The 19,877-nt window shown below is 40.9% G+C and overlaps 2 protein-coding genes across 3 annotated transcripts in view; one reads left to right on the forward strand and one right to left on the reverse strand.

Annotated features, from left to right (window-relative positions):
- Heatr4 (HEAT repeat containing 4) overlaps positions 1–15,429 on the forward strand; it is a 36,777-nt gene extending 21,348 nt beyond the window's left edge. Inside the window, exons 9-16 of the mRNA XM_027931473.2 lie at positions 1,060–1,178; positions 3,451–3,631; positions 4,257–4,326; positions 5,440–5,629; positions 6,248–6,326; positions 7,091–7,250; positions 8,919–8,977; positions 15,271–15,429. Coding sequence (XP_027787274.2) covers positions 1,060–1,178; positions 3,451–3,631; positions 4,257–4,326; positions 5,440–5,629; positions 6,248–6,326; positions 7,091–7,250; positions 8,919–8,977; positions 15,271–15,429 — 1,017 coding nt within the window. The remainder of the gene's footprint in view (positions 1–1,059; positions 1,179–3,450; positions 3,632–4,256; positions 4,327–5,439; positions 5,630–6,247; positions 6,327–7,090; positions 7,251–8,918; positions 8,978–15,270) is intronic.
- On the reverse strand, positions 7,989–11,116 carry Riox1 (ribosomal oxygenase 1). Of its 2 annotated transcripts, XR_003582217.2 has the most exons (2): positions 8,915–11,116; positions 7,989–8,075 (listed from the first exon to the last, which is right to left on the reverse strand). XR_003582217.2 is itself a non-coding variant. In XM_027931559.2 (1 exon), exon 1 carries the CDS (start codon positions 11,061–11,063, stop codon positions 9,105–9,107), a length of 1,959 nt encoding a protein of 652 aa, XP_027787360.1. In that variant the 5' UTR covers positions 11,064–11,116; the 3' UTR covers positions 8,623–9,104. The 2 variants fall into 2 exon arrangements, 1 of the variants encoding a protein (XP_027787360.1); XM_027931559.2 differs by lacking the exon at positions 7,989–8,075 and having other exon boundaries at positions 8,623–11,116.
- Positions 15,430–19,877: the final 4,448 nt, after the last annotated feature.

The following is a 19,877-nucleotide window of genomic DNA, read 5'->3' on the forward strand; positions in this document are numbered from 1 at the left end:
GTTGAGTCACAATTTTTTTAAAAAAATTTATTAGTGCATAATTATACATAATATTGGGATTCACTGTTACACATACATACATGCATACAACCTAAAAGACTAAGTTAATTCTGCCTCAAGTGCAGGAGTATCTTGCTGCATCACCTGGGAGCTTGCTATAGAGATGCAAAATCTCACCTCAGGTCAAACCAGTCAGAACCTGCATTGTTACAATACCTGAATTCATTTGTGCATTCCCATCATTGGAATTTGTCATTCAGGATTACCAACCCAAAATACACAAACAATCAGAGCTAGCAATGTACAAGATAAAGGTGATGAGAATGTCACGGCAGACTGCTGTAATTATGAGAGGCAGTATGTATATGAGTTCTTTCACTCATTCACTAAACAAGCAGTTTCTGGGTATCCTACAGTCTCTAGGCAATGTGGATGCAAAGACAATATATCTTTCCTTGGCAAGTGTTATATAAATAGCTAAAACAAAAGCAGCTGTAAGGTATAATGGTAGTTCCCTATGCTCACAGAGATAGAGAAGACTTCACTCGGGAGGTACTTTTTGAGCTAAATCCTAAAGAGTAGGAAAACATCGAGTAGGGGTAGAAAAGTGAGATGTTGCAGACAAGAATAGCTTTGGGCACATGTATACACCATCATTAACAAACTGTAGCAATCTTTGTTCTTTTCCTTCTGAGATATACGCTGATAGAGTGATCAACTATTCTGGTTTGTCCAGAACATGAGACCTTCAGTACTAAAATTAGGCAAGTCCCAGGCAAACAGGGATGAGTTGTTTACTTCAAATTTTAAGTCTCTCACAAAGATCCTGTTGGTCCTGACATTCTGACACTATACAGAATTTCAGAGGGTGAGCTTGAGAAACAGACCTGTATTTGAGTCCTGGCTCTAGCATTTACCAGAGCCTCTATTGTGTCATCTGTAAATGGAAATAACATCTGTCCCAGTGGATTGTTCAAAAGATTAAGGGGTGGGGGGAAGCACAATGCCAAGTACAAAATTCATGTTCAATAAATAATAGCCAATTACACCTGATTACAGGATATGAAACGTAAGTTGATCCAGCTTATGTGGGATGACTGGAATAATGAAGTGAGGCAAGCAGCTGCCCAAACACTGGGTCAAATGAGCCTTGGGAAAGAAGTACATGACACAATCAGGTAAGATCTAGTCAACAAGAGAAACTCTTCTATTCTTAGAAGTGTTTAGGAACCCTGGGATCTAACCAGCATTTGTTGAGCTACTCTGTATGCTCAGCATAGTAACAGGTCCAGCTATGAAAAGTCCCTAAAAGAAAAGTCCCTAAAGAAACTAGCAATATGGCTATGGAAAGAAGCACCAGGTGCTCACTAATGTGAGGCAATATTTTGGGTATTTGAGGGAGTTCGAAGTATGACACAATTCTGATGAACACAGGCAAGATACACAAATGCTTAATTTAAAATACTGTATCATCAGAGGCCACCTCAGAGACAGCGTTGTTTGGGCCACATATGAAGTTTACAGGAAAAATGAAGGCTTTAATTGAAAATGTTTCAAACTCCTAATGGACAATGAGCTGAAAAAAAACTCCTGGTTCAGCTGGTTTGGGAGGGCTGAATTTGGCTAGTAGAAAACAACACTATTTAGTAAATACCTGGCTTTAGTATTCAAAGGTGTACTTTTTAACGTATAGAGGATTAAGCAATAATGGAAGCACCATAACTTTGTTTTGCTTTTATGAGATGGTCAGTTCTGGAGCCTCCTATAACATACTGAATTCTGACATGTTTTTCACATTTAGCCAGGATGTTGAAGCCTCCGATCTTGAAAACATTTGTAAGATTTCAGAACATAGAAAGGACATTTGTGGATTTTATTCTGCATTTTAAAATTCTTAACACTAATTTATCTGTACAAATGTTTTATATACATATATTTGGATATAAAACAGTTTAAAAAATTATCAGTGAATGACAATGAGGGTATTGTCATCTTCATTTGTTTTCAGTGAGCATTTACTATTCAGTATGGGTCAGCTGGTATAATGTAAGTTGTTGGAATAAAATATTTGAGATTAGAATCTTCTTGCCTCTAATATAACTTTTATCTTAGATTCTCTCATTTTTTGAAGTGGAGCTTTGACTAGGAACCAGTTGATGTTCACTGCTGCAATTCCATATGCTTTCCATTAGAGGGAAGTTGAGAACCAGGACAGCTGCTTGTACCTCAATGCATCCAATGCTGAGGAAACAAATGTACTTTTCAAGTGGTGACAGATTGAATTATTGAATTTAATCACTTAAATATAAACCAGATATGCCATCTTTCTTTATTTTCAGTTTAATAAATGGCATCATAAAAATGACTCATTGCTAAGTTGATAATACTTCTGGAAATGTCAGCATAATGGAGTTTAAAATTTTTTAATATTGGTCAAAATATTTATAATGAAACATTATTAAGTAGGACTATGACTTTCCTATATATTATTTATCATTGGTCAGAATGCTGTTCTGATGAATTAATATTATGCAATGTAATCCTTAGGTGTTATTAGAAAGTGGAGAACTGCCTTTCTCATCTAGGGCTTATAAGGACTTGCTATAAGTGGTCATTTGTAAGGGCTCAATAAACTTTCATGATTTTCTATTTGTGATCAATTCAGCTAATAGTTAATGCCAGAATTTCTTACCATGAGTAAATATTTGAATTTTTTAAAATTTAAATCTAGTGAAGAAAAGTTATACTTCCTGGAAGGATTAGGAGATAAGTAGAAAGACACTTTAAGTTATTAAAAATGTTTATTGTTCTCCTAAATATTAACAAAAATTATTTGAGATAATTTACATAATTTGGTTATTTGGCTTAGGTTTAAACTGTGGCATGCTGTTGATAGATATTGTTTCTAATTGTTTGATATGGTTTAAGAATTCTGCCTTTTAAGAAATTCAGAAAATCCACCTGACACATATTTTGAGCTCCTAAGAAATTTATATTTGCATCAGTATTGAATTTTGGCTAGTGCTCCAATGTAAGGAAGTTGCTATTTTAAAATAAAGCAAACTATTATTTCCCTTGGGAAAAAAAAATAAAATACTATATCATATTTAAAACTAGAACAAATGGCATATACCAAGACTGCCATAGAAAAATTGATTACTCAGTGTGAGCAAGAGAAGGCCATTTCACGGAGAATGGGTAAGACTGTCATTCTGGGCTGGGAGTCAATTGCTGAACTATATGCATCACACATGTGATAGCAATGCAAGAGAGAACCTGTCACAAGGGGTGAAAGTTGACACTTAATTCTGTCATTCAGCACAGTTGAGTGCCAGGATGGGGCTGGATAACAGAGCCTACAGAGCTAAAAATTTATCCTGAGGGTGAATGGATGAGTGGGAGGCACTGGAAGTTTAAGGAGGGGAAATAAAAGCAACTTGTGCCTTATAGGATTAAGCTGGGTCTAGGAAATCCCCAGAAGCGTGTAGAAGCCCTCTACCTGATAGGTGGGCTCAAGCTCATGACCGCCAAGCTTCTCCCAAGCTTTCTGCGCTGTTTCTCTGATGATTTCATAGCAGTTCGGCAGGCAGCCTGTTTGGCAGCTGGTGCCCTTCAGATCCGCAACAAGATGGTAAGTAAAGGAAACACGTTCTCATCTTACCTGATAGACTTGAAGAAGGCCTACCTTCCCCTCTTGTGCACAGTATACTCTCTTTCTGTGGGGACACTAAATGAGACTTCAGAATCAAGAAGTCATATCAATCAGTATGGAGGACCTTTTAGCTCCCAGCTAGTCCAATCTTCACTCTAGAGCATACCTCTGAATCCTGTTAACTAGCTTCTCAATATCTAGGTGCTGATGGGCTTTAGGATCAATTCCAGTGAATGGAGTTATAATCCCAAGTTATTAGGGGAAAATCTGATTGGGTATTCATAAGAAGTCTGGGACTAGGGTATAACTCAGCAGTAGAACCCATGCTTAGCATGTGCGAGGCTCTGGGTTCAATTCCCAGCACCCCACACACACAAAGTCTGTATGGCCATAGATCTGTGGGCTGAGAAAAATCAATCCAAAAAGCAGATAATCCAACTAATACACCGTGTATAGGCTGGTAAGTTAAAATTCCAGCTCGTTTGTCCCTAGAATTGATAGGTCATTTTTCAGTTAAAGCACTTTGTAAATAAGTGGGCTCCTGGTTTCTGGTCCATTCTTGTTTTGGTTCTCCCCATTCAATACTGCTTCTTATCCATCCCAGGTGTTTGAATGCCTCGTGAATCTGATGCACCAAGATCCATACTGGAAAATCAAGGCTTTTGCCATTCGAGGTATTATAGAAATTATGGCCCCAACTTTAAATACTGTCTCCTGTGCTAACATAGATGATGCCTAAAGGCTCTCTAGTAATTGGGTTGGAATGTAGGGAAGAATGATCTTAGCTTCTCAGAAGTTCCTTGCATGAGGAAGAAAAAAATACTCTTCCTCATCTTATTTTTTAATCAAGAATCCCGAATCTAGATCTATGAATGACTTGTTAAAGCAAAGGGCAGCAAGACAGTTCCTACCAACAACACAAAGTTCCACATAGTTATTTACAGTTTGATACATCTTGCTTTCCCTGGAGGTTTCAACTATAGCACTTTGCAAAAGTCAGACGATGCCCTCTGATATTCCGAGTTTCTCTTTAGGATTTTTGGCATTGCTTCTCTTATTGGCACAGTCTTTGGTAGGTCTCTAGCATAACCAAACCTGATAAGTGAAATAACTGCACCTCCCTTCCCCCTCTCTTGATTAGGCTGATCTTCCAAGTTATCTGTCCCACATTTCATCCCTAAATAGGCAAATTACACTATGTTCATATCCTAATGGGCAAGCATGGGATGAAACAGCTCTTGCATAGGAATCCTTTAGAGATAATACCTTACTCCAATCCATGCCAAATACTTTTTTTTTATAAATATATTTTTTAAAATATTTATTTTTTATTTATTTTTTTTTTAGGTGGACACAATATCTTTATTTTTTATTTTTATGTGATGTTGAGGATCGAACCCAGCACCCCGCACATGCCAGGCGAGCGCGCTACCGCTTCAGCCACATCCCCAGCCCCATGCCAAATACATTTTAAGTTATATATTTTTTGGACAGTGTGGGGGGTCAAACACAGGGCCTCACGCATGCTAGGCAAGGGTGTACCACTTAGCTACACCCACAGTTCTCTAAAAAGTTCTTTTTTAAAAAAAAGTATTACTTTTTCTTTGTGTATGTGTCTTTATGTTTTTTTAAACATTAAATTTTAAACCTTAAAATTCTAATGGTGATTGACTGTCATACAAAAGGGAAGATGTTTGCAATATTCAATTTATTTCTGGATGCTAGGATACAGCCAACTCAGACTTCAGTGACAGTGAAAGAAACATGATGCTCTCTCATCTCTGCAGCTTTGGGACAGATTGGGCAAGCAAGTCCCCAACTGACTGATCTCCTGCTCTGGGCTATCCACTATGAAGAGTCACCAGGTGTACGACTAGAAGCTTGCCGTAGCATCCTAGCCCTCAAACTTCAAGGGGCCCATGTCAGGGATACCTTCCTAGATGTGCTGCTCCTGGAGGAGCACGAGGCTGTTTTAAAGTAAGCACTAAATCTCTGGTCTCTGCCATAGCTCAACTGCTAACTCTCCCATTATTTTTCGCTGAAAAATTTTCTCCGCCTTTCACTCTCTGTAGTGGAAAAGGTAATGTGCCAATCACCTACTTACCCAAAAATCCAGCCTAAGATAGATTGGCAAGTTCATGTTCTCTCCTGCAGGTGATTTCTGGGTTATTCATAAATTCAACTAATATTTATCAAGTGCCTATTTTAGAATACAAAAAAAAAAAAAAAAAAAAAACACACTAGGTTTTAAGTTCCAGTTCTATCGTGTAATAGGTATTTGAGCCTGGGGGAGACACATAAACTTTGAGCCCATTTTTCAAGTATCAAATGCAGATGACAATCTACATTATAGAGACAATGAGATTACTTTTAGGTAGGATCTATCATAAAGGCACGAAATACATGTACCTTCAGATATATCATTTCAAAAACTGCACCATATCTATGTAAGCTGTATCATACCATTTTTTTTTCAAAGGTGGCTCAGCAAAACTGTAGTTAAGACTGGAATTTAAGATTCTTGACTAATTCTAAGTTCCATATTTTCCACCCCCATGCTGTAAGGGTATAACCACTAAAAAGTACTTCTTTCAGGGAAATTTATCATGCAATGAAGATACTCAACTTAGAAAATGAAGGAAACCAAGAAATGATTCAGGAAATCAAGAACAGGGTAAGAAAATTCAAGCAGTGTTTTCAAAAGAAAATTCAGAGCTCTCAAGAGTTCCTCAAATCCTTTTTCTCCCTAAGCATGTACATATGCTTTCCCCTATCACAGACATACTTTCTACAACCCCAGATACATATATTATATTGTATGAAGATACAGAACATCTCTGCAGAATTGGGTTATAAAATCCTAATAATAAAAAGACAACAAAACAAAAATTCTAGTAGTCTTTATCAAGTAGCCCTCAAAATCAGGGTTTACTATTATTTGTTTTACTGATCCCCTCCCTTCTCCCTCCCCGCCTCCACCATCCCTTAAACCCAAAGTGTTCTCTCTTTTTTGCATATAGGCATAAAGAAAGAAGAAGGACTAAACTGAGCCTCCTAGATTTTCTTTTTCCTCCTCAATTTTCCTTAATTTCTAATCTGGGCTCTTTCACCAAAGGAACTCTGTAGCTGAAAGGGTTGTTCTAGCTTTTCAAAGCTCTTAGATGAAATGAAGGGATAGAAAAGAATGTTAAAAAGGTAGTTGACAAAACCAACTTCATACCAAGCAGCATCTCTTAACAGGCTCATCATGCCCTAATAGCAACTATTTTCATTAGCAGGTGCAAAAATTTCTATTCAATAGCACAAGAGAACAACATTCTCAGACATTCATAGACCACCTAATACAAGTAAGCATGATACAATAGCTAACCTTATTAATACTTTTTGATGACTTATTGCCTAATATATTTTTTAAAAACATTATTTATTCAAATCTAGATTGAATCACTAAGCCAAAAAGACTTGCTGACACAGAAAATAGTCACAATGGAGATGGCCGTAAGAAAAGTGAAGGATGAAGCAAAACATATTTACTCACAACCCAAAAAGGGGAAAGAACCACTGACACTCCAAACTTTTATTCAAGAAACTTTTCAGAGTAAGTTTCCTAGGGGTGAATCCTATGCTTTGATTCCTTTAATAAACCCATTCCAGGATCTAGACGTTTTGGGACTTAGTTGGGGAGCCCTGTGAGGCAAAAGTCAGCAAAGTCTTACTCCCCCCTTCTTGGTTACCAACTATTGAGTCTTCCTATTATTCCTGACAGGTTTTTATTCACTTTCTGTCTCTTTTTTTTTTTGGGGGGGGGGGGCGGGGGGAGAGATATAACTTTATTTGAACTGACTGAAAAAAGTCAAATAAAGGGCATGAGGATACATTAGCTGGGCATGATAGCACACTTCTATCCCAGCTATTTGGGAGGCTAAAGCAAGAGAATGGCAAATTGGAGGGTAGCCTAGGCCAACTTAGCAAGACCCCACCTCCAAATAAAATAAAAAGGGCTGGGCGAAATCCCTAATACCACAAAAAAAAAAAAAAAAAAAAAAAAATTACCTCTGAAAAGTAAGTTGGAGGGGAGCTATCATTTTTATTTTATATACATTTTTGCTTTTATAACTTTTAGAAAAAGATTACAAAAGTTCTCAACCTTAAAAAACTGAAACTGCCAGATATGACAGGATCTTTAAGAGTTCCAGACACAATCTAAATGATAAGGGTGCAGATATCAAGCTGTACCAAAATATACTTACAAAATCTGTGTGTCCGAGTGTAGCAGCAGCCTCAGATCACTCAGCCAGCTGCCTAACAGCCACCACCCCAAACCCAGGTCTTCTGGTTCCAAGGCTCTTTCTGGTACATCAGGCTCTTTTCCACCAACCATGAGAGAATATTCACTTGCCAGATTTTGGGAAGTTTCTTCCAACTGCCAGGAAAAAAAATGAGAGTGGAAAGTAACTTGAACACCAGCCTTCCCTCCAGGCCAGTTTGCTATAAGTTGGTTGATTAAGGACTGTGAAGGCACAAGTAGGTGACATGCTGCCCTTTAGGGAGCAGAGCCAGCCACTGTTTCAAGCAAGCAATGAGCAGGATACATACTCTTAGTTGACCCTGATAGTGGAAAATGACTTTTCTACTAGGATTGTGCTGTTTGGAGTTCAAGTACTGTAATTAAAATGAGTAAAATACTTCCAAAGTTAAAGAAACGTCCCCAATCAAATGCAATTTTTTTCTTTATTGAATCTGTGTGCATGTGGTGCTGGGGACTGAATCCAGGGCCTTGTGCACATGTACTCCACTGCTGAGCTATAACCCTAGCCCTCTCTTTAAAAAGTTTAACATTCTACATTTTATATTCTGCAATCACTCCAAGTTGCTTTTCATCTCAACCATTATAGATTTTTTCTGCCCCATCCCCACATCCCACATTTCTTCAAACCAAGCCACATAAGAATCTAGCCTCAGAAAAGGGAAACATTCTTTGGTACTTTAATAACTCTTCTAATGTTCATACAAACTTAATAAGAAAACAGAATACTGATCCCAACTGCCCTCCCCCCCACACCATTTGATGAAAGAGAACTCAAATGAAAGATATAACTTCCAAACAAAAACTTCTAATGTCTCAAGCAGAATGATATAGCCAGTGCTACACAACACACTGAAGCCAGAGGGGGATGAAGCTGGTGCTCTAAAATGATTAGGCATTAAGGTTACTTCTGTAGAAATAGCTCATTTTCCTCCTCCATTTTTTTACTTTTGTACCTAGATGAAGTGGTTCCTTCTAGAAGACTGTCTGAGATTTGTGACATTGAAGCAGTCATAAAGGTAAATAAGTAAATGTGACCATACTGATGGTTATCAAGGTAAGAACGCCAGTTTAAAAAAAAAGGTGAACTGGTGGCAGTGGTAGTGGAAAATCACTACTGCTTTGTTTCCAACAATCAACAAGAAACTAGTTTAGAGCTAGAGGCATCTTGGTGAGCAGCAGTCCCTTATCATACAACATGGTTGCCAAGGAAAGCTGATCCTCCACACTGTCACAAGGCAGATCCCCTACTCTTACAAATTCTGGGTAGGATCGAAGCAAGAGTTCCATGGCATCAGCTTGCTGGGGGTATATTTCCAAGCACTTGGGTTCCTCCAGATGATAAACACGAGAGTTTTCCACCGTGTAATAGAGAAATAAATGGCCCCCTTCACCCACCAGGCGAGCTATCCCATCCTGAAGCATGTGGACTTCTGTTTCTGTTGTCAACTGGGCTCCCACGTTTACAGGTTCTCCAGCCTCCCAGCGAATTGGGAGCCCATAAACACTTAATGCCCTCTCCCTATCAGTCAACACGGGGGGTAGTGAATCATGGATGAAGTCTTTGGCTCGCTGGTCAGCCACAGCATCGACAGGAGCAAAGTGTCCCAGACGGGCAACTAAGACCCGTACCTTCTCCATGAAAGCAGTTCTTCTTGGATCCTTAGAATCCGAATGCTGGGCCCCCATGTAATCCATGAAGTCTCGAGGTAGACCTCTCCGAAATTCTACATTTTCTTCCATTGCGGCCTGCACAGCCAGAGGGAGTATGGCCTCTAGGAAGTCGCCCCAGGTATTCCGCTGGTACGTGGACACGGTGAGGTGCAGAGAGTGGACTCCATCCTGGCATTCAGCCTGGTGAATGAAGCCTCGAGGAAAATAGAGCAAATCTCCGGGCTCCAGCACAGTCTGCAGCACAGGCTCACCAAGGTCTTCCTGGCTGAAGTTGGGGCTAGATGTCAGGGCCAGTTCCTCGTTTGGCACACGAGGACGATAGACACGCCAGAGTTTCCTACCTTCCAGTTGCAGCACGAAAGCCTCGATGTCGTCATAGTGGGGGGCAAAGCCCTGAGAGTTGGGCGGCGTGAGATAAACGTTGGAGCCTGCCATGCTTCCAAACTGCTCCTGAAGAACAGCCAAAAACTGCCACACGGTGGCTGAGAAAGCCTGAGGGCAGAGAAGACGCAAGGAGCAGCCTGCCTGGTACAGGGACCAGGCAGCGGCGGGCAGGGCTCGGCCTGGGGGGTTCAGGGTCTCTCGCCGCCCATTGATGTAGCGCGCAGCGTCTAAGTGCTGCCCGAACTGCACCTCCTCGTTGCGCAGCATGGAGTCCAAATCGGCAGTAGAGAAAAGGCCCTGGTAGTAGGTGTGGTCCTGTCGCCGCACCAGCACCGCCTCCCGCTCCCAAAGGCGCCGGTAGAAATGTTCCGGCGGCATGGGCGCGATAAGCCACTCAAAGAGGCGCGCCGCCCGCCGTCTGCTGCTAGGGATGCGGCTCAGCTCAGCCAAGATGCGCTGCAGCGGAGAGTCCCAGGGCAGCTCCCGACCCGCGTTTTCCAGCTGAGAGCCCAACAGCGTCGCAGGCGTCCAGGGTGGTGCAGCGGCTCCCAAGGGCTGGGAAGCACATAGCCGAGCCGAGGTGTCCACCGCTCGGGTGGGTGCAGCAGTCACCTCTACCAGGCGCGCGGGTGGCGCCGAAGCCGGCCCCAGGCGCGCGGGCGGGGTCTGCGCCTCCACCAAGTGCGCCGGCGGGGTCTGCAGGGAACGCGCGGCGGGCGAGGCCTCCAACAGTTCTGCAGGCCCGAGGTGGCCGTATGGCTCTCTCCGGGCCGTCTCTGGACTGGCCGCCGCCGCCGCTCCATCAGGCAGCGAGTCCCCCAGATCGTCGGCCGTCGACTCCACCCTGGAGTCCTCCGAGTCTTCGCTCGGCAGCGCCTGAGCCCTCAGCGCGGCCATGCGGGACGCAACATTTCTCCTCAGCTGCCTTCGGATCTTCCTGGGCCTCAAGGACAGGGCCAAGACCGACCCGCTGTGTGGCTGGGGCTGGCGCCGGCGCCTCAACCTCCCGCGCCTCAACAACCCAGCGCTAGCCCGGAGCCCGTCCATGGCGGGACCGCTCTCCCAGGCCGCTTAAGTTGGAGAAACGAGCCCAACCTGGCAGTGGCTGCAGTGCACTCTGGGAAGGGGGCGTGGCCTCCAACCTCAGCTGCGTTGGCCACGCCCACCGCGTATCTACAGGGCTCCTCCTGCTCGCCTTAGTTAACGAAAATTACTTTCTTTAAATGCACGACTTCACACTACAGAGGCAGAATCCTTAACAAATTAACAGAGATTCCATATTTAGAGACCAATTTAAAAAACAAAATTGCTAGCACTTTAGGAGAAAGAATATTGGCTAGTTCTTTGCTTGTAGTCTGAATACATTGCATATTCGCAAAGGAGTCTTGTATAGACGTTCGCCAATAGCTTCCCACTAGAAAGTGAACAATCCTTGTTTTCAAAGAATGCGCTCAGGCAAAGTTCGAGATTCTATACAAATTCCAGTCCAACCAATCCTTTTACCCTGTAGATAACATTGAATGAAGCCCTAGGAGGTCCTCCAGCCAACTTCCCTCGCTCCTTTCTCCATTGCAAATCCTTGTAGTCACATCCTCTCTGAAAAAGAAGTTAGTAAATTCTCTGTGGCATTCTTTATATCTGCCCTTTCTTCCCCACCTGTCTGAGATTTTGTTTCATTAGCTACAACTTCGCTCCAGAATCCTCAATCTCTACCTCCTCTGATTCGTAAATCGACTTCTTAAATCTGGGCTTCTCATTTAACAGGCAGTGTGGTAGATGGAGGATGGAATTGTTGAGAACATGGTTATTGTCTTTATGTACCTTTGTTGCTTTATACATAAAGATTACTCATCTTCATTTGAATCACATAAGATAAATTCCCAGAAATAGAATTGCTGGGTCAAAGGGCAATATCATTTTTGTGATTTTTAATAGGATTTTACCAAACTGCTCTCTAAATGGCTTTATTTACCGAATCGCCCTCCAGAAGGGTGCAAGCAATTATAAGCATATAAAACTACAAAGCCTCTAGGGCTTTTTTTGCTATTCTGTTTGAATTTACAACATGCCTCTTCTCAGTCACACTCCTATCCAAACACTTGTCAAAGGTTTTAGATTTTTACCCCTACACATGTCTCAACACCCTGGCCTTCTTTATTTCCCACATGGTCTATTGGTTCTCAAATGGAGGTGATTTTGCCTCCCTAGGGTCATTTGGCAATGTCATATGGGGGGAAGGGGGTTTCTAACACCTGGTAAGTACTGACTAGAGATGCTGCTAAATATTCCACAATGCAAAGTAAAAACCTCCACAACTAACAATTATACAATAATTCTAATAGTATAATTCCAATAGTGCTGAGGCTGAGAAACCCTGATTTATTACAATTAGCCTCCCAAATAAACTCTTTACCTTTACTCACTCTTTTTCTTTCTCATATGCTAATAATGCATATACCACAGATATATGCCACAAGATGAATTTTTTCAAGTTGTGTTCCCAAACCAGACATCACCCCTGTCAAAACCTATCCATGTATCCCATGAAGCAACCCAAGCTCCTGTGCTTACATAAAGTGCTGAAGTCACATAGTGTTAATGTATGCCCTATCAGCCGAAACTCTACTTCTACAAGCTGACTATTTGCCATTCCTTGCTCTAGTCATCCTCTACACATTCTCTCATACTTTCCCTATAAATACGGTCTCCCAGTCATCTTTTGTCAAAACCCTAAAATTCATTCATATTTCATCTTCTACCCAAAGCCTCTACCATCTCCCTGATTACAAGAGTACTTTGACCCTTTTACATGAATTTAATGTTGTACTTTATATTGGTGAGTTATGTACTTGTTACAGTCCTTTCTAAACTTCCTCAACTGTAAACTCCTTCAAGGAAAGGACTTCCTATACCTTTTTGTTTTTTCTATAAAATGGAGCTAATAATTGAACCTACTTCTCCATAGGGTTGTTATGAGGATAAAAAATGCAGGTAAGGCACTTAGCCTCATACAGAGCTAAATAATACTTTATTATTATGGAGGAAAGCCCTATAGGATGGCTTATCTACCATGGGCCTAGTTGGGAAGAATAGATGGGTAGAATAGGGATGGGCAAGTTCTTGATTTAGGATGGGTAGCCGTGAGGGGTGAGTATTAACAATTATTTTTGCATATTTTGCATATGGAAGCTTTGGAAGATCAGTGGGAACTATATCAGACAAGGCCATCTTGGGAGGTTGCTCAGGAATTGCACTACACAAAGATTGCTGGCCAAAGGCTAGAGTGGGGGCCTAAATCAGCCAATGTTCTCCCAAGTCCTATGCCCTAGTGCAGGAATACAGTCTGGAAGAAGGGGTAGCAGGAGGGAGAGCCCTTATCTTAACTGACACACAAGCTGCATGTGCTGGCAGAACCCTGATATTGGATCCCTTAGAGAAATGCAGATGGCAGGTCATATTTCATTCGGAGATTGAATTGCCTTTCCAAAGAGAGCGGTTTTCAGGTGACAAAGGACACCTCGTGTGAACAAGGGAATGTATTATTCTTCTCTGCTTGCAAAGCTGGAGGACCCTCCAAGTTTGCCATTTCTACATGCTGTACAAATATCTCCTCCTCCTAGACTTTCCTATGAAATCATCCTTTTCTTTTCCCCACATCTTATGATTTCCTCAAATAATTTTTTTGATAATTCTGTCCTCTAGTTCCCTTGTGATTGGGCAATAACCTAATCAATAAAACCTTGGAGTCTGCCCTAGGGTTTTAGCTTTGGAGTGCTTGGTTCTTACTACTGGCCACAACCCTCCTTATAGGGCGAGAAGTCCAGGGGGTCAAATGGGCATGCCCTATCAGAGTCCACACCCTGCCTGCCTTATAGAACACACACTCTGGGCACCCAAAGCTCTGGAATTTCCCACACAGTTTGGGGTTTGGGTGAACTGGGCTGTCTTCCCAAGCATGCCAGTGTACAGCTGGACTCCAGGAGAGGCCAATAGGTGGTTGTTTGCAGGAGTATGTGAACAGAGCTTGAGTATGTAGCAGACACCTACATACAGTCTGGGGTCTCCAGATGTGTAACTGTGAGGTTCTCAGTATGGGTTGGAGTTAGAAATGGGAAGAGATGGGTGAGTCACCAATTAGCTTTCCTATGCCACTCCATTCTGGCAAAGAATCCCAAAGAATTTGAGAACTCAAGCTCAGACCTGGTCTCCTCATCAAGGTAAGTATTTTACTCAACATGTTATTAGATTGATTTATAAAATATTTAAATATTTAGATATAGGGTAAGTTGGCTTCTATTTGTACTTTTGCCCCCAAATGAGATTTCATTTGAGGGCAAGGAGGATGTTTTTCTCATTATTCTATGGAATAATAAGACCTGGTTGACACTAGAACTACCTATACACAACTGGGCATGGTGGCACACACCTGTAATCCCAGTGATTCAGGAGGCTGAGGCAGGAGGACCTCCAGATTGAGACCAACCTCAGCAATTTAGGGAGAACCTCAGCAACATAGTGAGATTCTGTCTCAAAACAAAAAACAGGAAGGACTAGGGATATTGGTCAGTGGTAAAGACCCACTAGGTTCAATCCTAAGTGCCCCCCCACCTGAATAAAATAAGGGGGGAAAAAAACTACATTTCTGAGGATGCAAGGTGCAAGCACAAACCTGGTCATCACTACATTGGCTTATGAGGTTAAAATAGAGCACCCTGAGTGAAACTACCTCATCAACACATTCCAGGAATAAGGGTCTTTTCTCACAGCTACAAAAATTTCTCATGCGAAAAAAAAAATGGGAGAAATTAAAAGATTTAAAATGTCCCACAGTTGGGGCTGGGGCTGTAGCTTAGCATGTGTGAGGCACTGGGTTTAATCCTCAGCACCACATAAAAATAAAATAAAGGCATTCTGTCCATCTACAACTACAAAAATTGTTTTTTAAATGTCCCACAATTGCTGCCACAAAGCTTTCTATCCAGATGTGCAAGACACAAGCTAACCTCAAGGATCACCACGAAATGGCCATTCCTTCTCAAGTGAATAATTCAGGCCTATTCGCCACATTAGACTTGTGACTAGGGTCAAGGTAGACAGATCTTGAACTCATAGGTTCTGTCTTCTTATTGATTTTAGTCATTCATAGAGCTGTTCTGACAAACTAGAGCTAAAGAGATTTTTCACTTTGGGTCTGGCTTTTCACATGAGACCACATGTCTGATATACATACTCATCTGCTATTATTTCTCTGCAGCCTTTGAAGCCCCGCAAGCCGAATCCCTGGTTGCGAAGTCCAGCCTTATACCAAAACACAAAAAACAAAGGTCAGTCACGGCTTGTCAGAGATCTACGCACCATTAGGGAAAAAAGGATTGAAATGGGGCCATTTGAATCTCTTTCCTCCATTCAATAGTTGGATAAATACACAGAGGATTTTTTTCTAGCATCAAGTCTCTAGAAAACTTCTCTTGCTCCAAGATGCAAGCAGCAGCAGACCTGATCGTATTTTGTCTCTTTCACTGAAATTGTACAATCTTCTTGTCACTATGTTTATAAAATAAAACTAATAATTGATTTGATATCTTTCTTTATTTCCCCCCAGTACTGTGGATTCAACCCAGGGCCTCACACATGCAAGCTCTCTACCTTTGAACGACATCCCCAGCTCTTTGTATTTTATTTTCAGACAGATGTTGCTAAATTGCCTGGGCTGACCTTGAATTTACAACTCTGCCACTATAGCCTCCAGAGTGGCTGGGATTACAGGGGCAATGTGCCACTCACCTACTTTACTTGATTTCTTTCTTTCTTTTTTTTTTGTACTAGAGATTGAACTCAGGGGGGCTTTACCATTGAACTATATCCCCCATCCTTTTTATTTTGAGGCAAGGTCTCACTAAGTTGCCAAAGATCTCAATAAATTGTGATACTGGCAACTTGTAATCCTCCTGCCTCAGTCTCCTGAATTGCTGAGATTACAGGTGTGTGCCACCGCACTCAGCTTGACTTGATTTCTCTTTTTTAAAAATATTTTTAGTTGTAGATGGATACAATACCTTTATTTTATTTATATTTGGTGCTGAGGATCAAATCCAGTGCCTCACACATGCTAGGCAAGCACTCTACCACTGAGCCACAACCCCAGCCCTTGACTTGATTTCTTAATATTCACCATTAACACAGAGATTTAAAGAAGACTGAGATTGCATTAGGTGACAGACTATACTTTTCAATACCCCAAGGGTCATATATAAGTCCAAGCTCCAAATTTTACTAGAGTAGAAATATCAAAAGACTTAATATCGGCCAAGTGCACTGGTACACGCCTGTATCTCAGGAGCTTGGGAGGATGAGGCATCAGGATCCCGAATTCGAAGGCAACCTCATCAACTTAGTGAGGCCCTGTCTGAAAATAAAATGGGCTGGGGCGGGGCTGGGGTTGTGGCTCAGTGGTGGAGTGCTTGCTTCACACAAAAGGAAGGAAGGGAGGGAGGGAGGGAGGGAGGGAGGAAGGAAGGAAGGAAGGAAGGAAGGAAGGAAGGAAGGAAGGAAGGACTCAATACATTTGCAAGCTATAAGATTTCCCTCTAGACCCCAAACTAGAATTCTGTTTATTTAAGAAAGAAATGGTTCAAGTGACTTTTTTTTTTTTTAATCTGCTTCCACAGGTCAACATGGAAGCCATATCACAGGACTATAATGGAAAAAAAAAAAAACAAAAAACAAGCCAACACAGTCCTCTCCCCCTTCATACTGAGTGGATGAGTATGAACACATTTAGCTCCTGGGAAAATGATGCCACAGTTTCCCAAGGCCAATTAGCAATTCTCATGAGCTTCAGTGTACTTAATACTAAAAGATTTAGACATTGCAAAAGATTTAGGAACAACTGCAAACTGTATCATAAGACAGGATTGAGTTAAGCACATGATAGCCCCCAAAATAGCCATGGTAAAGAAGATACCCAGAATTCAAAATAGTGTGAATCCAGCTTCCTTTCCTAAATATTGATTGCTATTTATACCCTAAAAAGCATTGAAACATTCAACAGTGAAAATAATGGCAGCGTGAACCTCTCTTCTTTTTTCTTTCCCTTAATCACATCCTCTTTTTCAGTGATGTTGTTGTCATTGAAATATAAAAAGTAATATTTCCCCCATGAGAAAATAGGGGGAAATATTACTTTTTGATATACTAGCAGCTATGAAACATAGCCGGGAGAGAGCTTTGAGGAATATCAGCTAGCCATATAACAGAAAATCTTCCCTTTTCTTAATTTATGCAATCTGTTTTTATTCTCTGTTTTAAATATTTCATCTAAGTAAAATACTAATCTAATGAGCATCCACGTACAGTATATCAAAGTTATTTCTACATCTACCTTGAGGATTCTGGGATCTGGCTCCCATAAGGCATTTGAGACAATGAATAATTCTTTTTTTTTTTACTCTAATATATGAATTTTATTTTTTCAAAATGTTAATACATTTGCCAAGTTAACAAAAGGGATTCATTCACATTTTGAGTATGAATAACTGTGATTGCAAGAGTTCATTTTTTTTCCAGACAAGCCTTAAAATGTAAAAGATTACTGAATTCACAATTTCAGGTGGATTTTCCATAGGCAATTTCTCACAGCAGAATTACTTGAAGCACACTGGGCAATGGTCACTGCACCCATATCTAGAATATTATTGGGAGAACAAGATTTGCAACATCAAACAAGGCTGAGATATGAACATAGATATCAGGCCAGGGTAAAGAGCTCATGAAATACATCTTGGAGCATTTAAAAGTAAAACAAACAAACAAAAAAACCTGAACATATATTTTAAAATTTAAATGAAACAAGACTCAGATATTTCAAAAAAAAATGGAACAACTAAAATATAAGATCATAATTTCATGCAGAGCTATATGTAAATTATACAGCAGGTTGCACTAATAGACATCAATTTGAAATGATCCAAATGCTCATGAAAGTTAAATAATAAATCAAGTTCTAAAAGATAAACATTGCAAATCTAAAAATAAAAAAAATGCTCAGAAATTTGAATTATTATGAGAGGTGACATGATGCTGTATGTGGAAAGTTTCACATCAGACCTTATATGATAGGTCACAGTCAAAACACAGGTGCAATAAAATATTTTATAAAATTACCTTCACACCATTTGTAAAAGCTATAAGCAAATTATAAATTTTTGAAAATTAGAATGCCATCCACAAGATATTCCTCTCTCTTGCTCGCTTTTCAAATAAAGTTACAATATCCAAATATCGTTGGATATGCTTATATGAAGAATTTTGCCTTTTTAAAAAAATTTTTATTGTTGGTTGTTCAAAACATTACATAGTTCTTGATATATCATATTTCACACTTTGATTCAAGTGGGTTATGAACTCCCATTTTTACCCCGTATACAGCTTGCAGAATCACCTCAGTTACACATCCATTGATTTACATATTGCCATACAATGAATAATTCTTTACCAGTACTTTCTCAGCCCCTCTGACTTTGAATTTAATAGTGAAAGGACTTTATTGTGCACTCTTTGCATTGCTGGCAGGAGCTAGAGAGCTGAACTGAACCCTACAGTAAGTGAGCCAGCAAGGCGGTACACAGGGTCTCTTAGGCCATCAGTACTGTGGGAGATGTAACAGCCACAGAAGAAATGGCCCTTGTCCTCGAGGAGTTTACAAGGGGTTTCATAAGACACACAGACAAGAACCTTTCCAGACAATATGCCTAATCCAGTGGGGATTGTGTGGTACACAGCAGATGTGCCGAAGGAGTTCAGGGGAGGAGGGAGATTGGGTTGTCCTGGAAAAGCAGGACAACCCTGGGATCTGAGATAGATGGAGGGGAGGATGGAGAACCTCCAGGTAAGAGGAAGAACAGGAGAAAGGAATAAGCTTGGCAGGGGTCAGTGACAGCTCTTTTTCCTCTCCTGTTTCCAAAGAGGTTTGCTTGTTTCTTTACCACAGACAGAGAGGCTGGCATCCATTCTCCTTGTGTTTTTTCTAATCTATCCACAAGAATAATATGTCATAGGGACAAAAATGCTCCAGAATTCCACGAATCCTTGCTAACGGACTCTAGCTGTCCTTCCAGTTCTTTCTTCTCACTGACCATTTCCATTGTCTTCTTTTCACTAGTCCTCCGTTTCTTCTGCCTTCATTAGTTCCACTGGTTGATGAGGCAAGTTGCTTCCCATCTTACCATTCACTGGAAGCTTTGGTCTGGCCTAGCGGGTGGGAGAAGAACCCTGCAGGTGTTTCTTAGGATCTAGAGAAATTTTCCATGTTTCAATAAAGATTTGTGGTTTTCTTAGTTTATACATTCCATCTAAGTTATTCCCCCTTAGCGAACCATGAACCACCAACAGACCAGACAAAGACCAGAGTAACAGCAAAGTGGGGGTTGAGGAACAGAAGAAAAGCACTGTTAGAATTTACTCTTTCCCCTACCACCTCCTGTTGGTTATTGCTTGATTCTTCCACCCTGCCCTCTCATTTCTTGATAATCTCTATTGTCAGAAAACATTTAACAAATACATGTGCCAGTAGTCATCATGGATATGCCAGCAAATGTAAAGCAGGATCTTGCTAAATTGCCTGGGCTGACCTTGAATTTACAACTCTGCCAGCAAGTGTAAGACGGGTTTTCTGACTTTGGAGGGTTTATTGTCTTTGGATAAAATGAGTTTGTTTTGTTGAAGACAGCAGCAGAATCTTTCAGAAGTCAAATGTAAGCTAGTCACTCTGATTTTTCTGAGATTCCAGTCATATTTTTTTTAAATGAAGGGCCAGAAAATATTTTTTAAATTATGGTAGAATTTTAATATATACTTAAATTA

Source organism: Marmota flaviventris, chromosome 2 (assembly GCF_047511675.1).
Source record: "Marmota flaviventris isolate mMarFla1 chromosome 2, mMarFla1.hap1, whole genome shotgun sequence".
Lineage (NCBI taxonomy): Eukaryota > Metazoa > Chordata > Mammalia > Rodentia > Sciuridae > Marmota > Marmota flaviventris.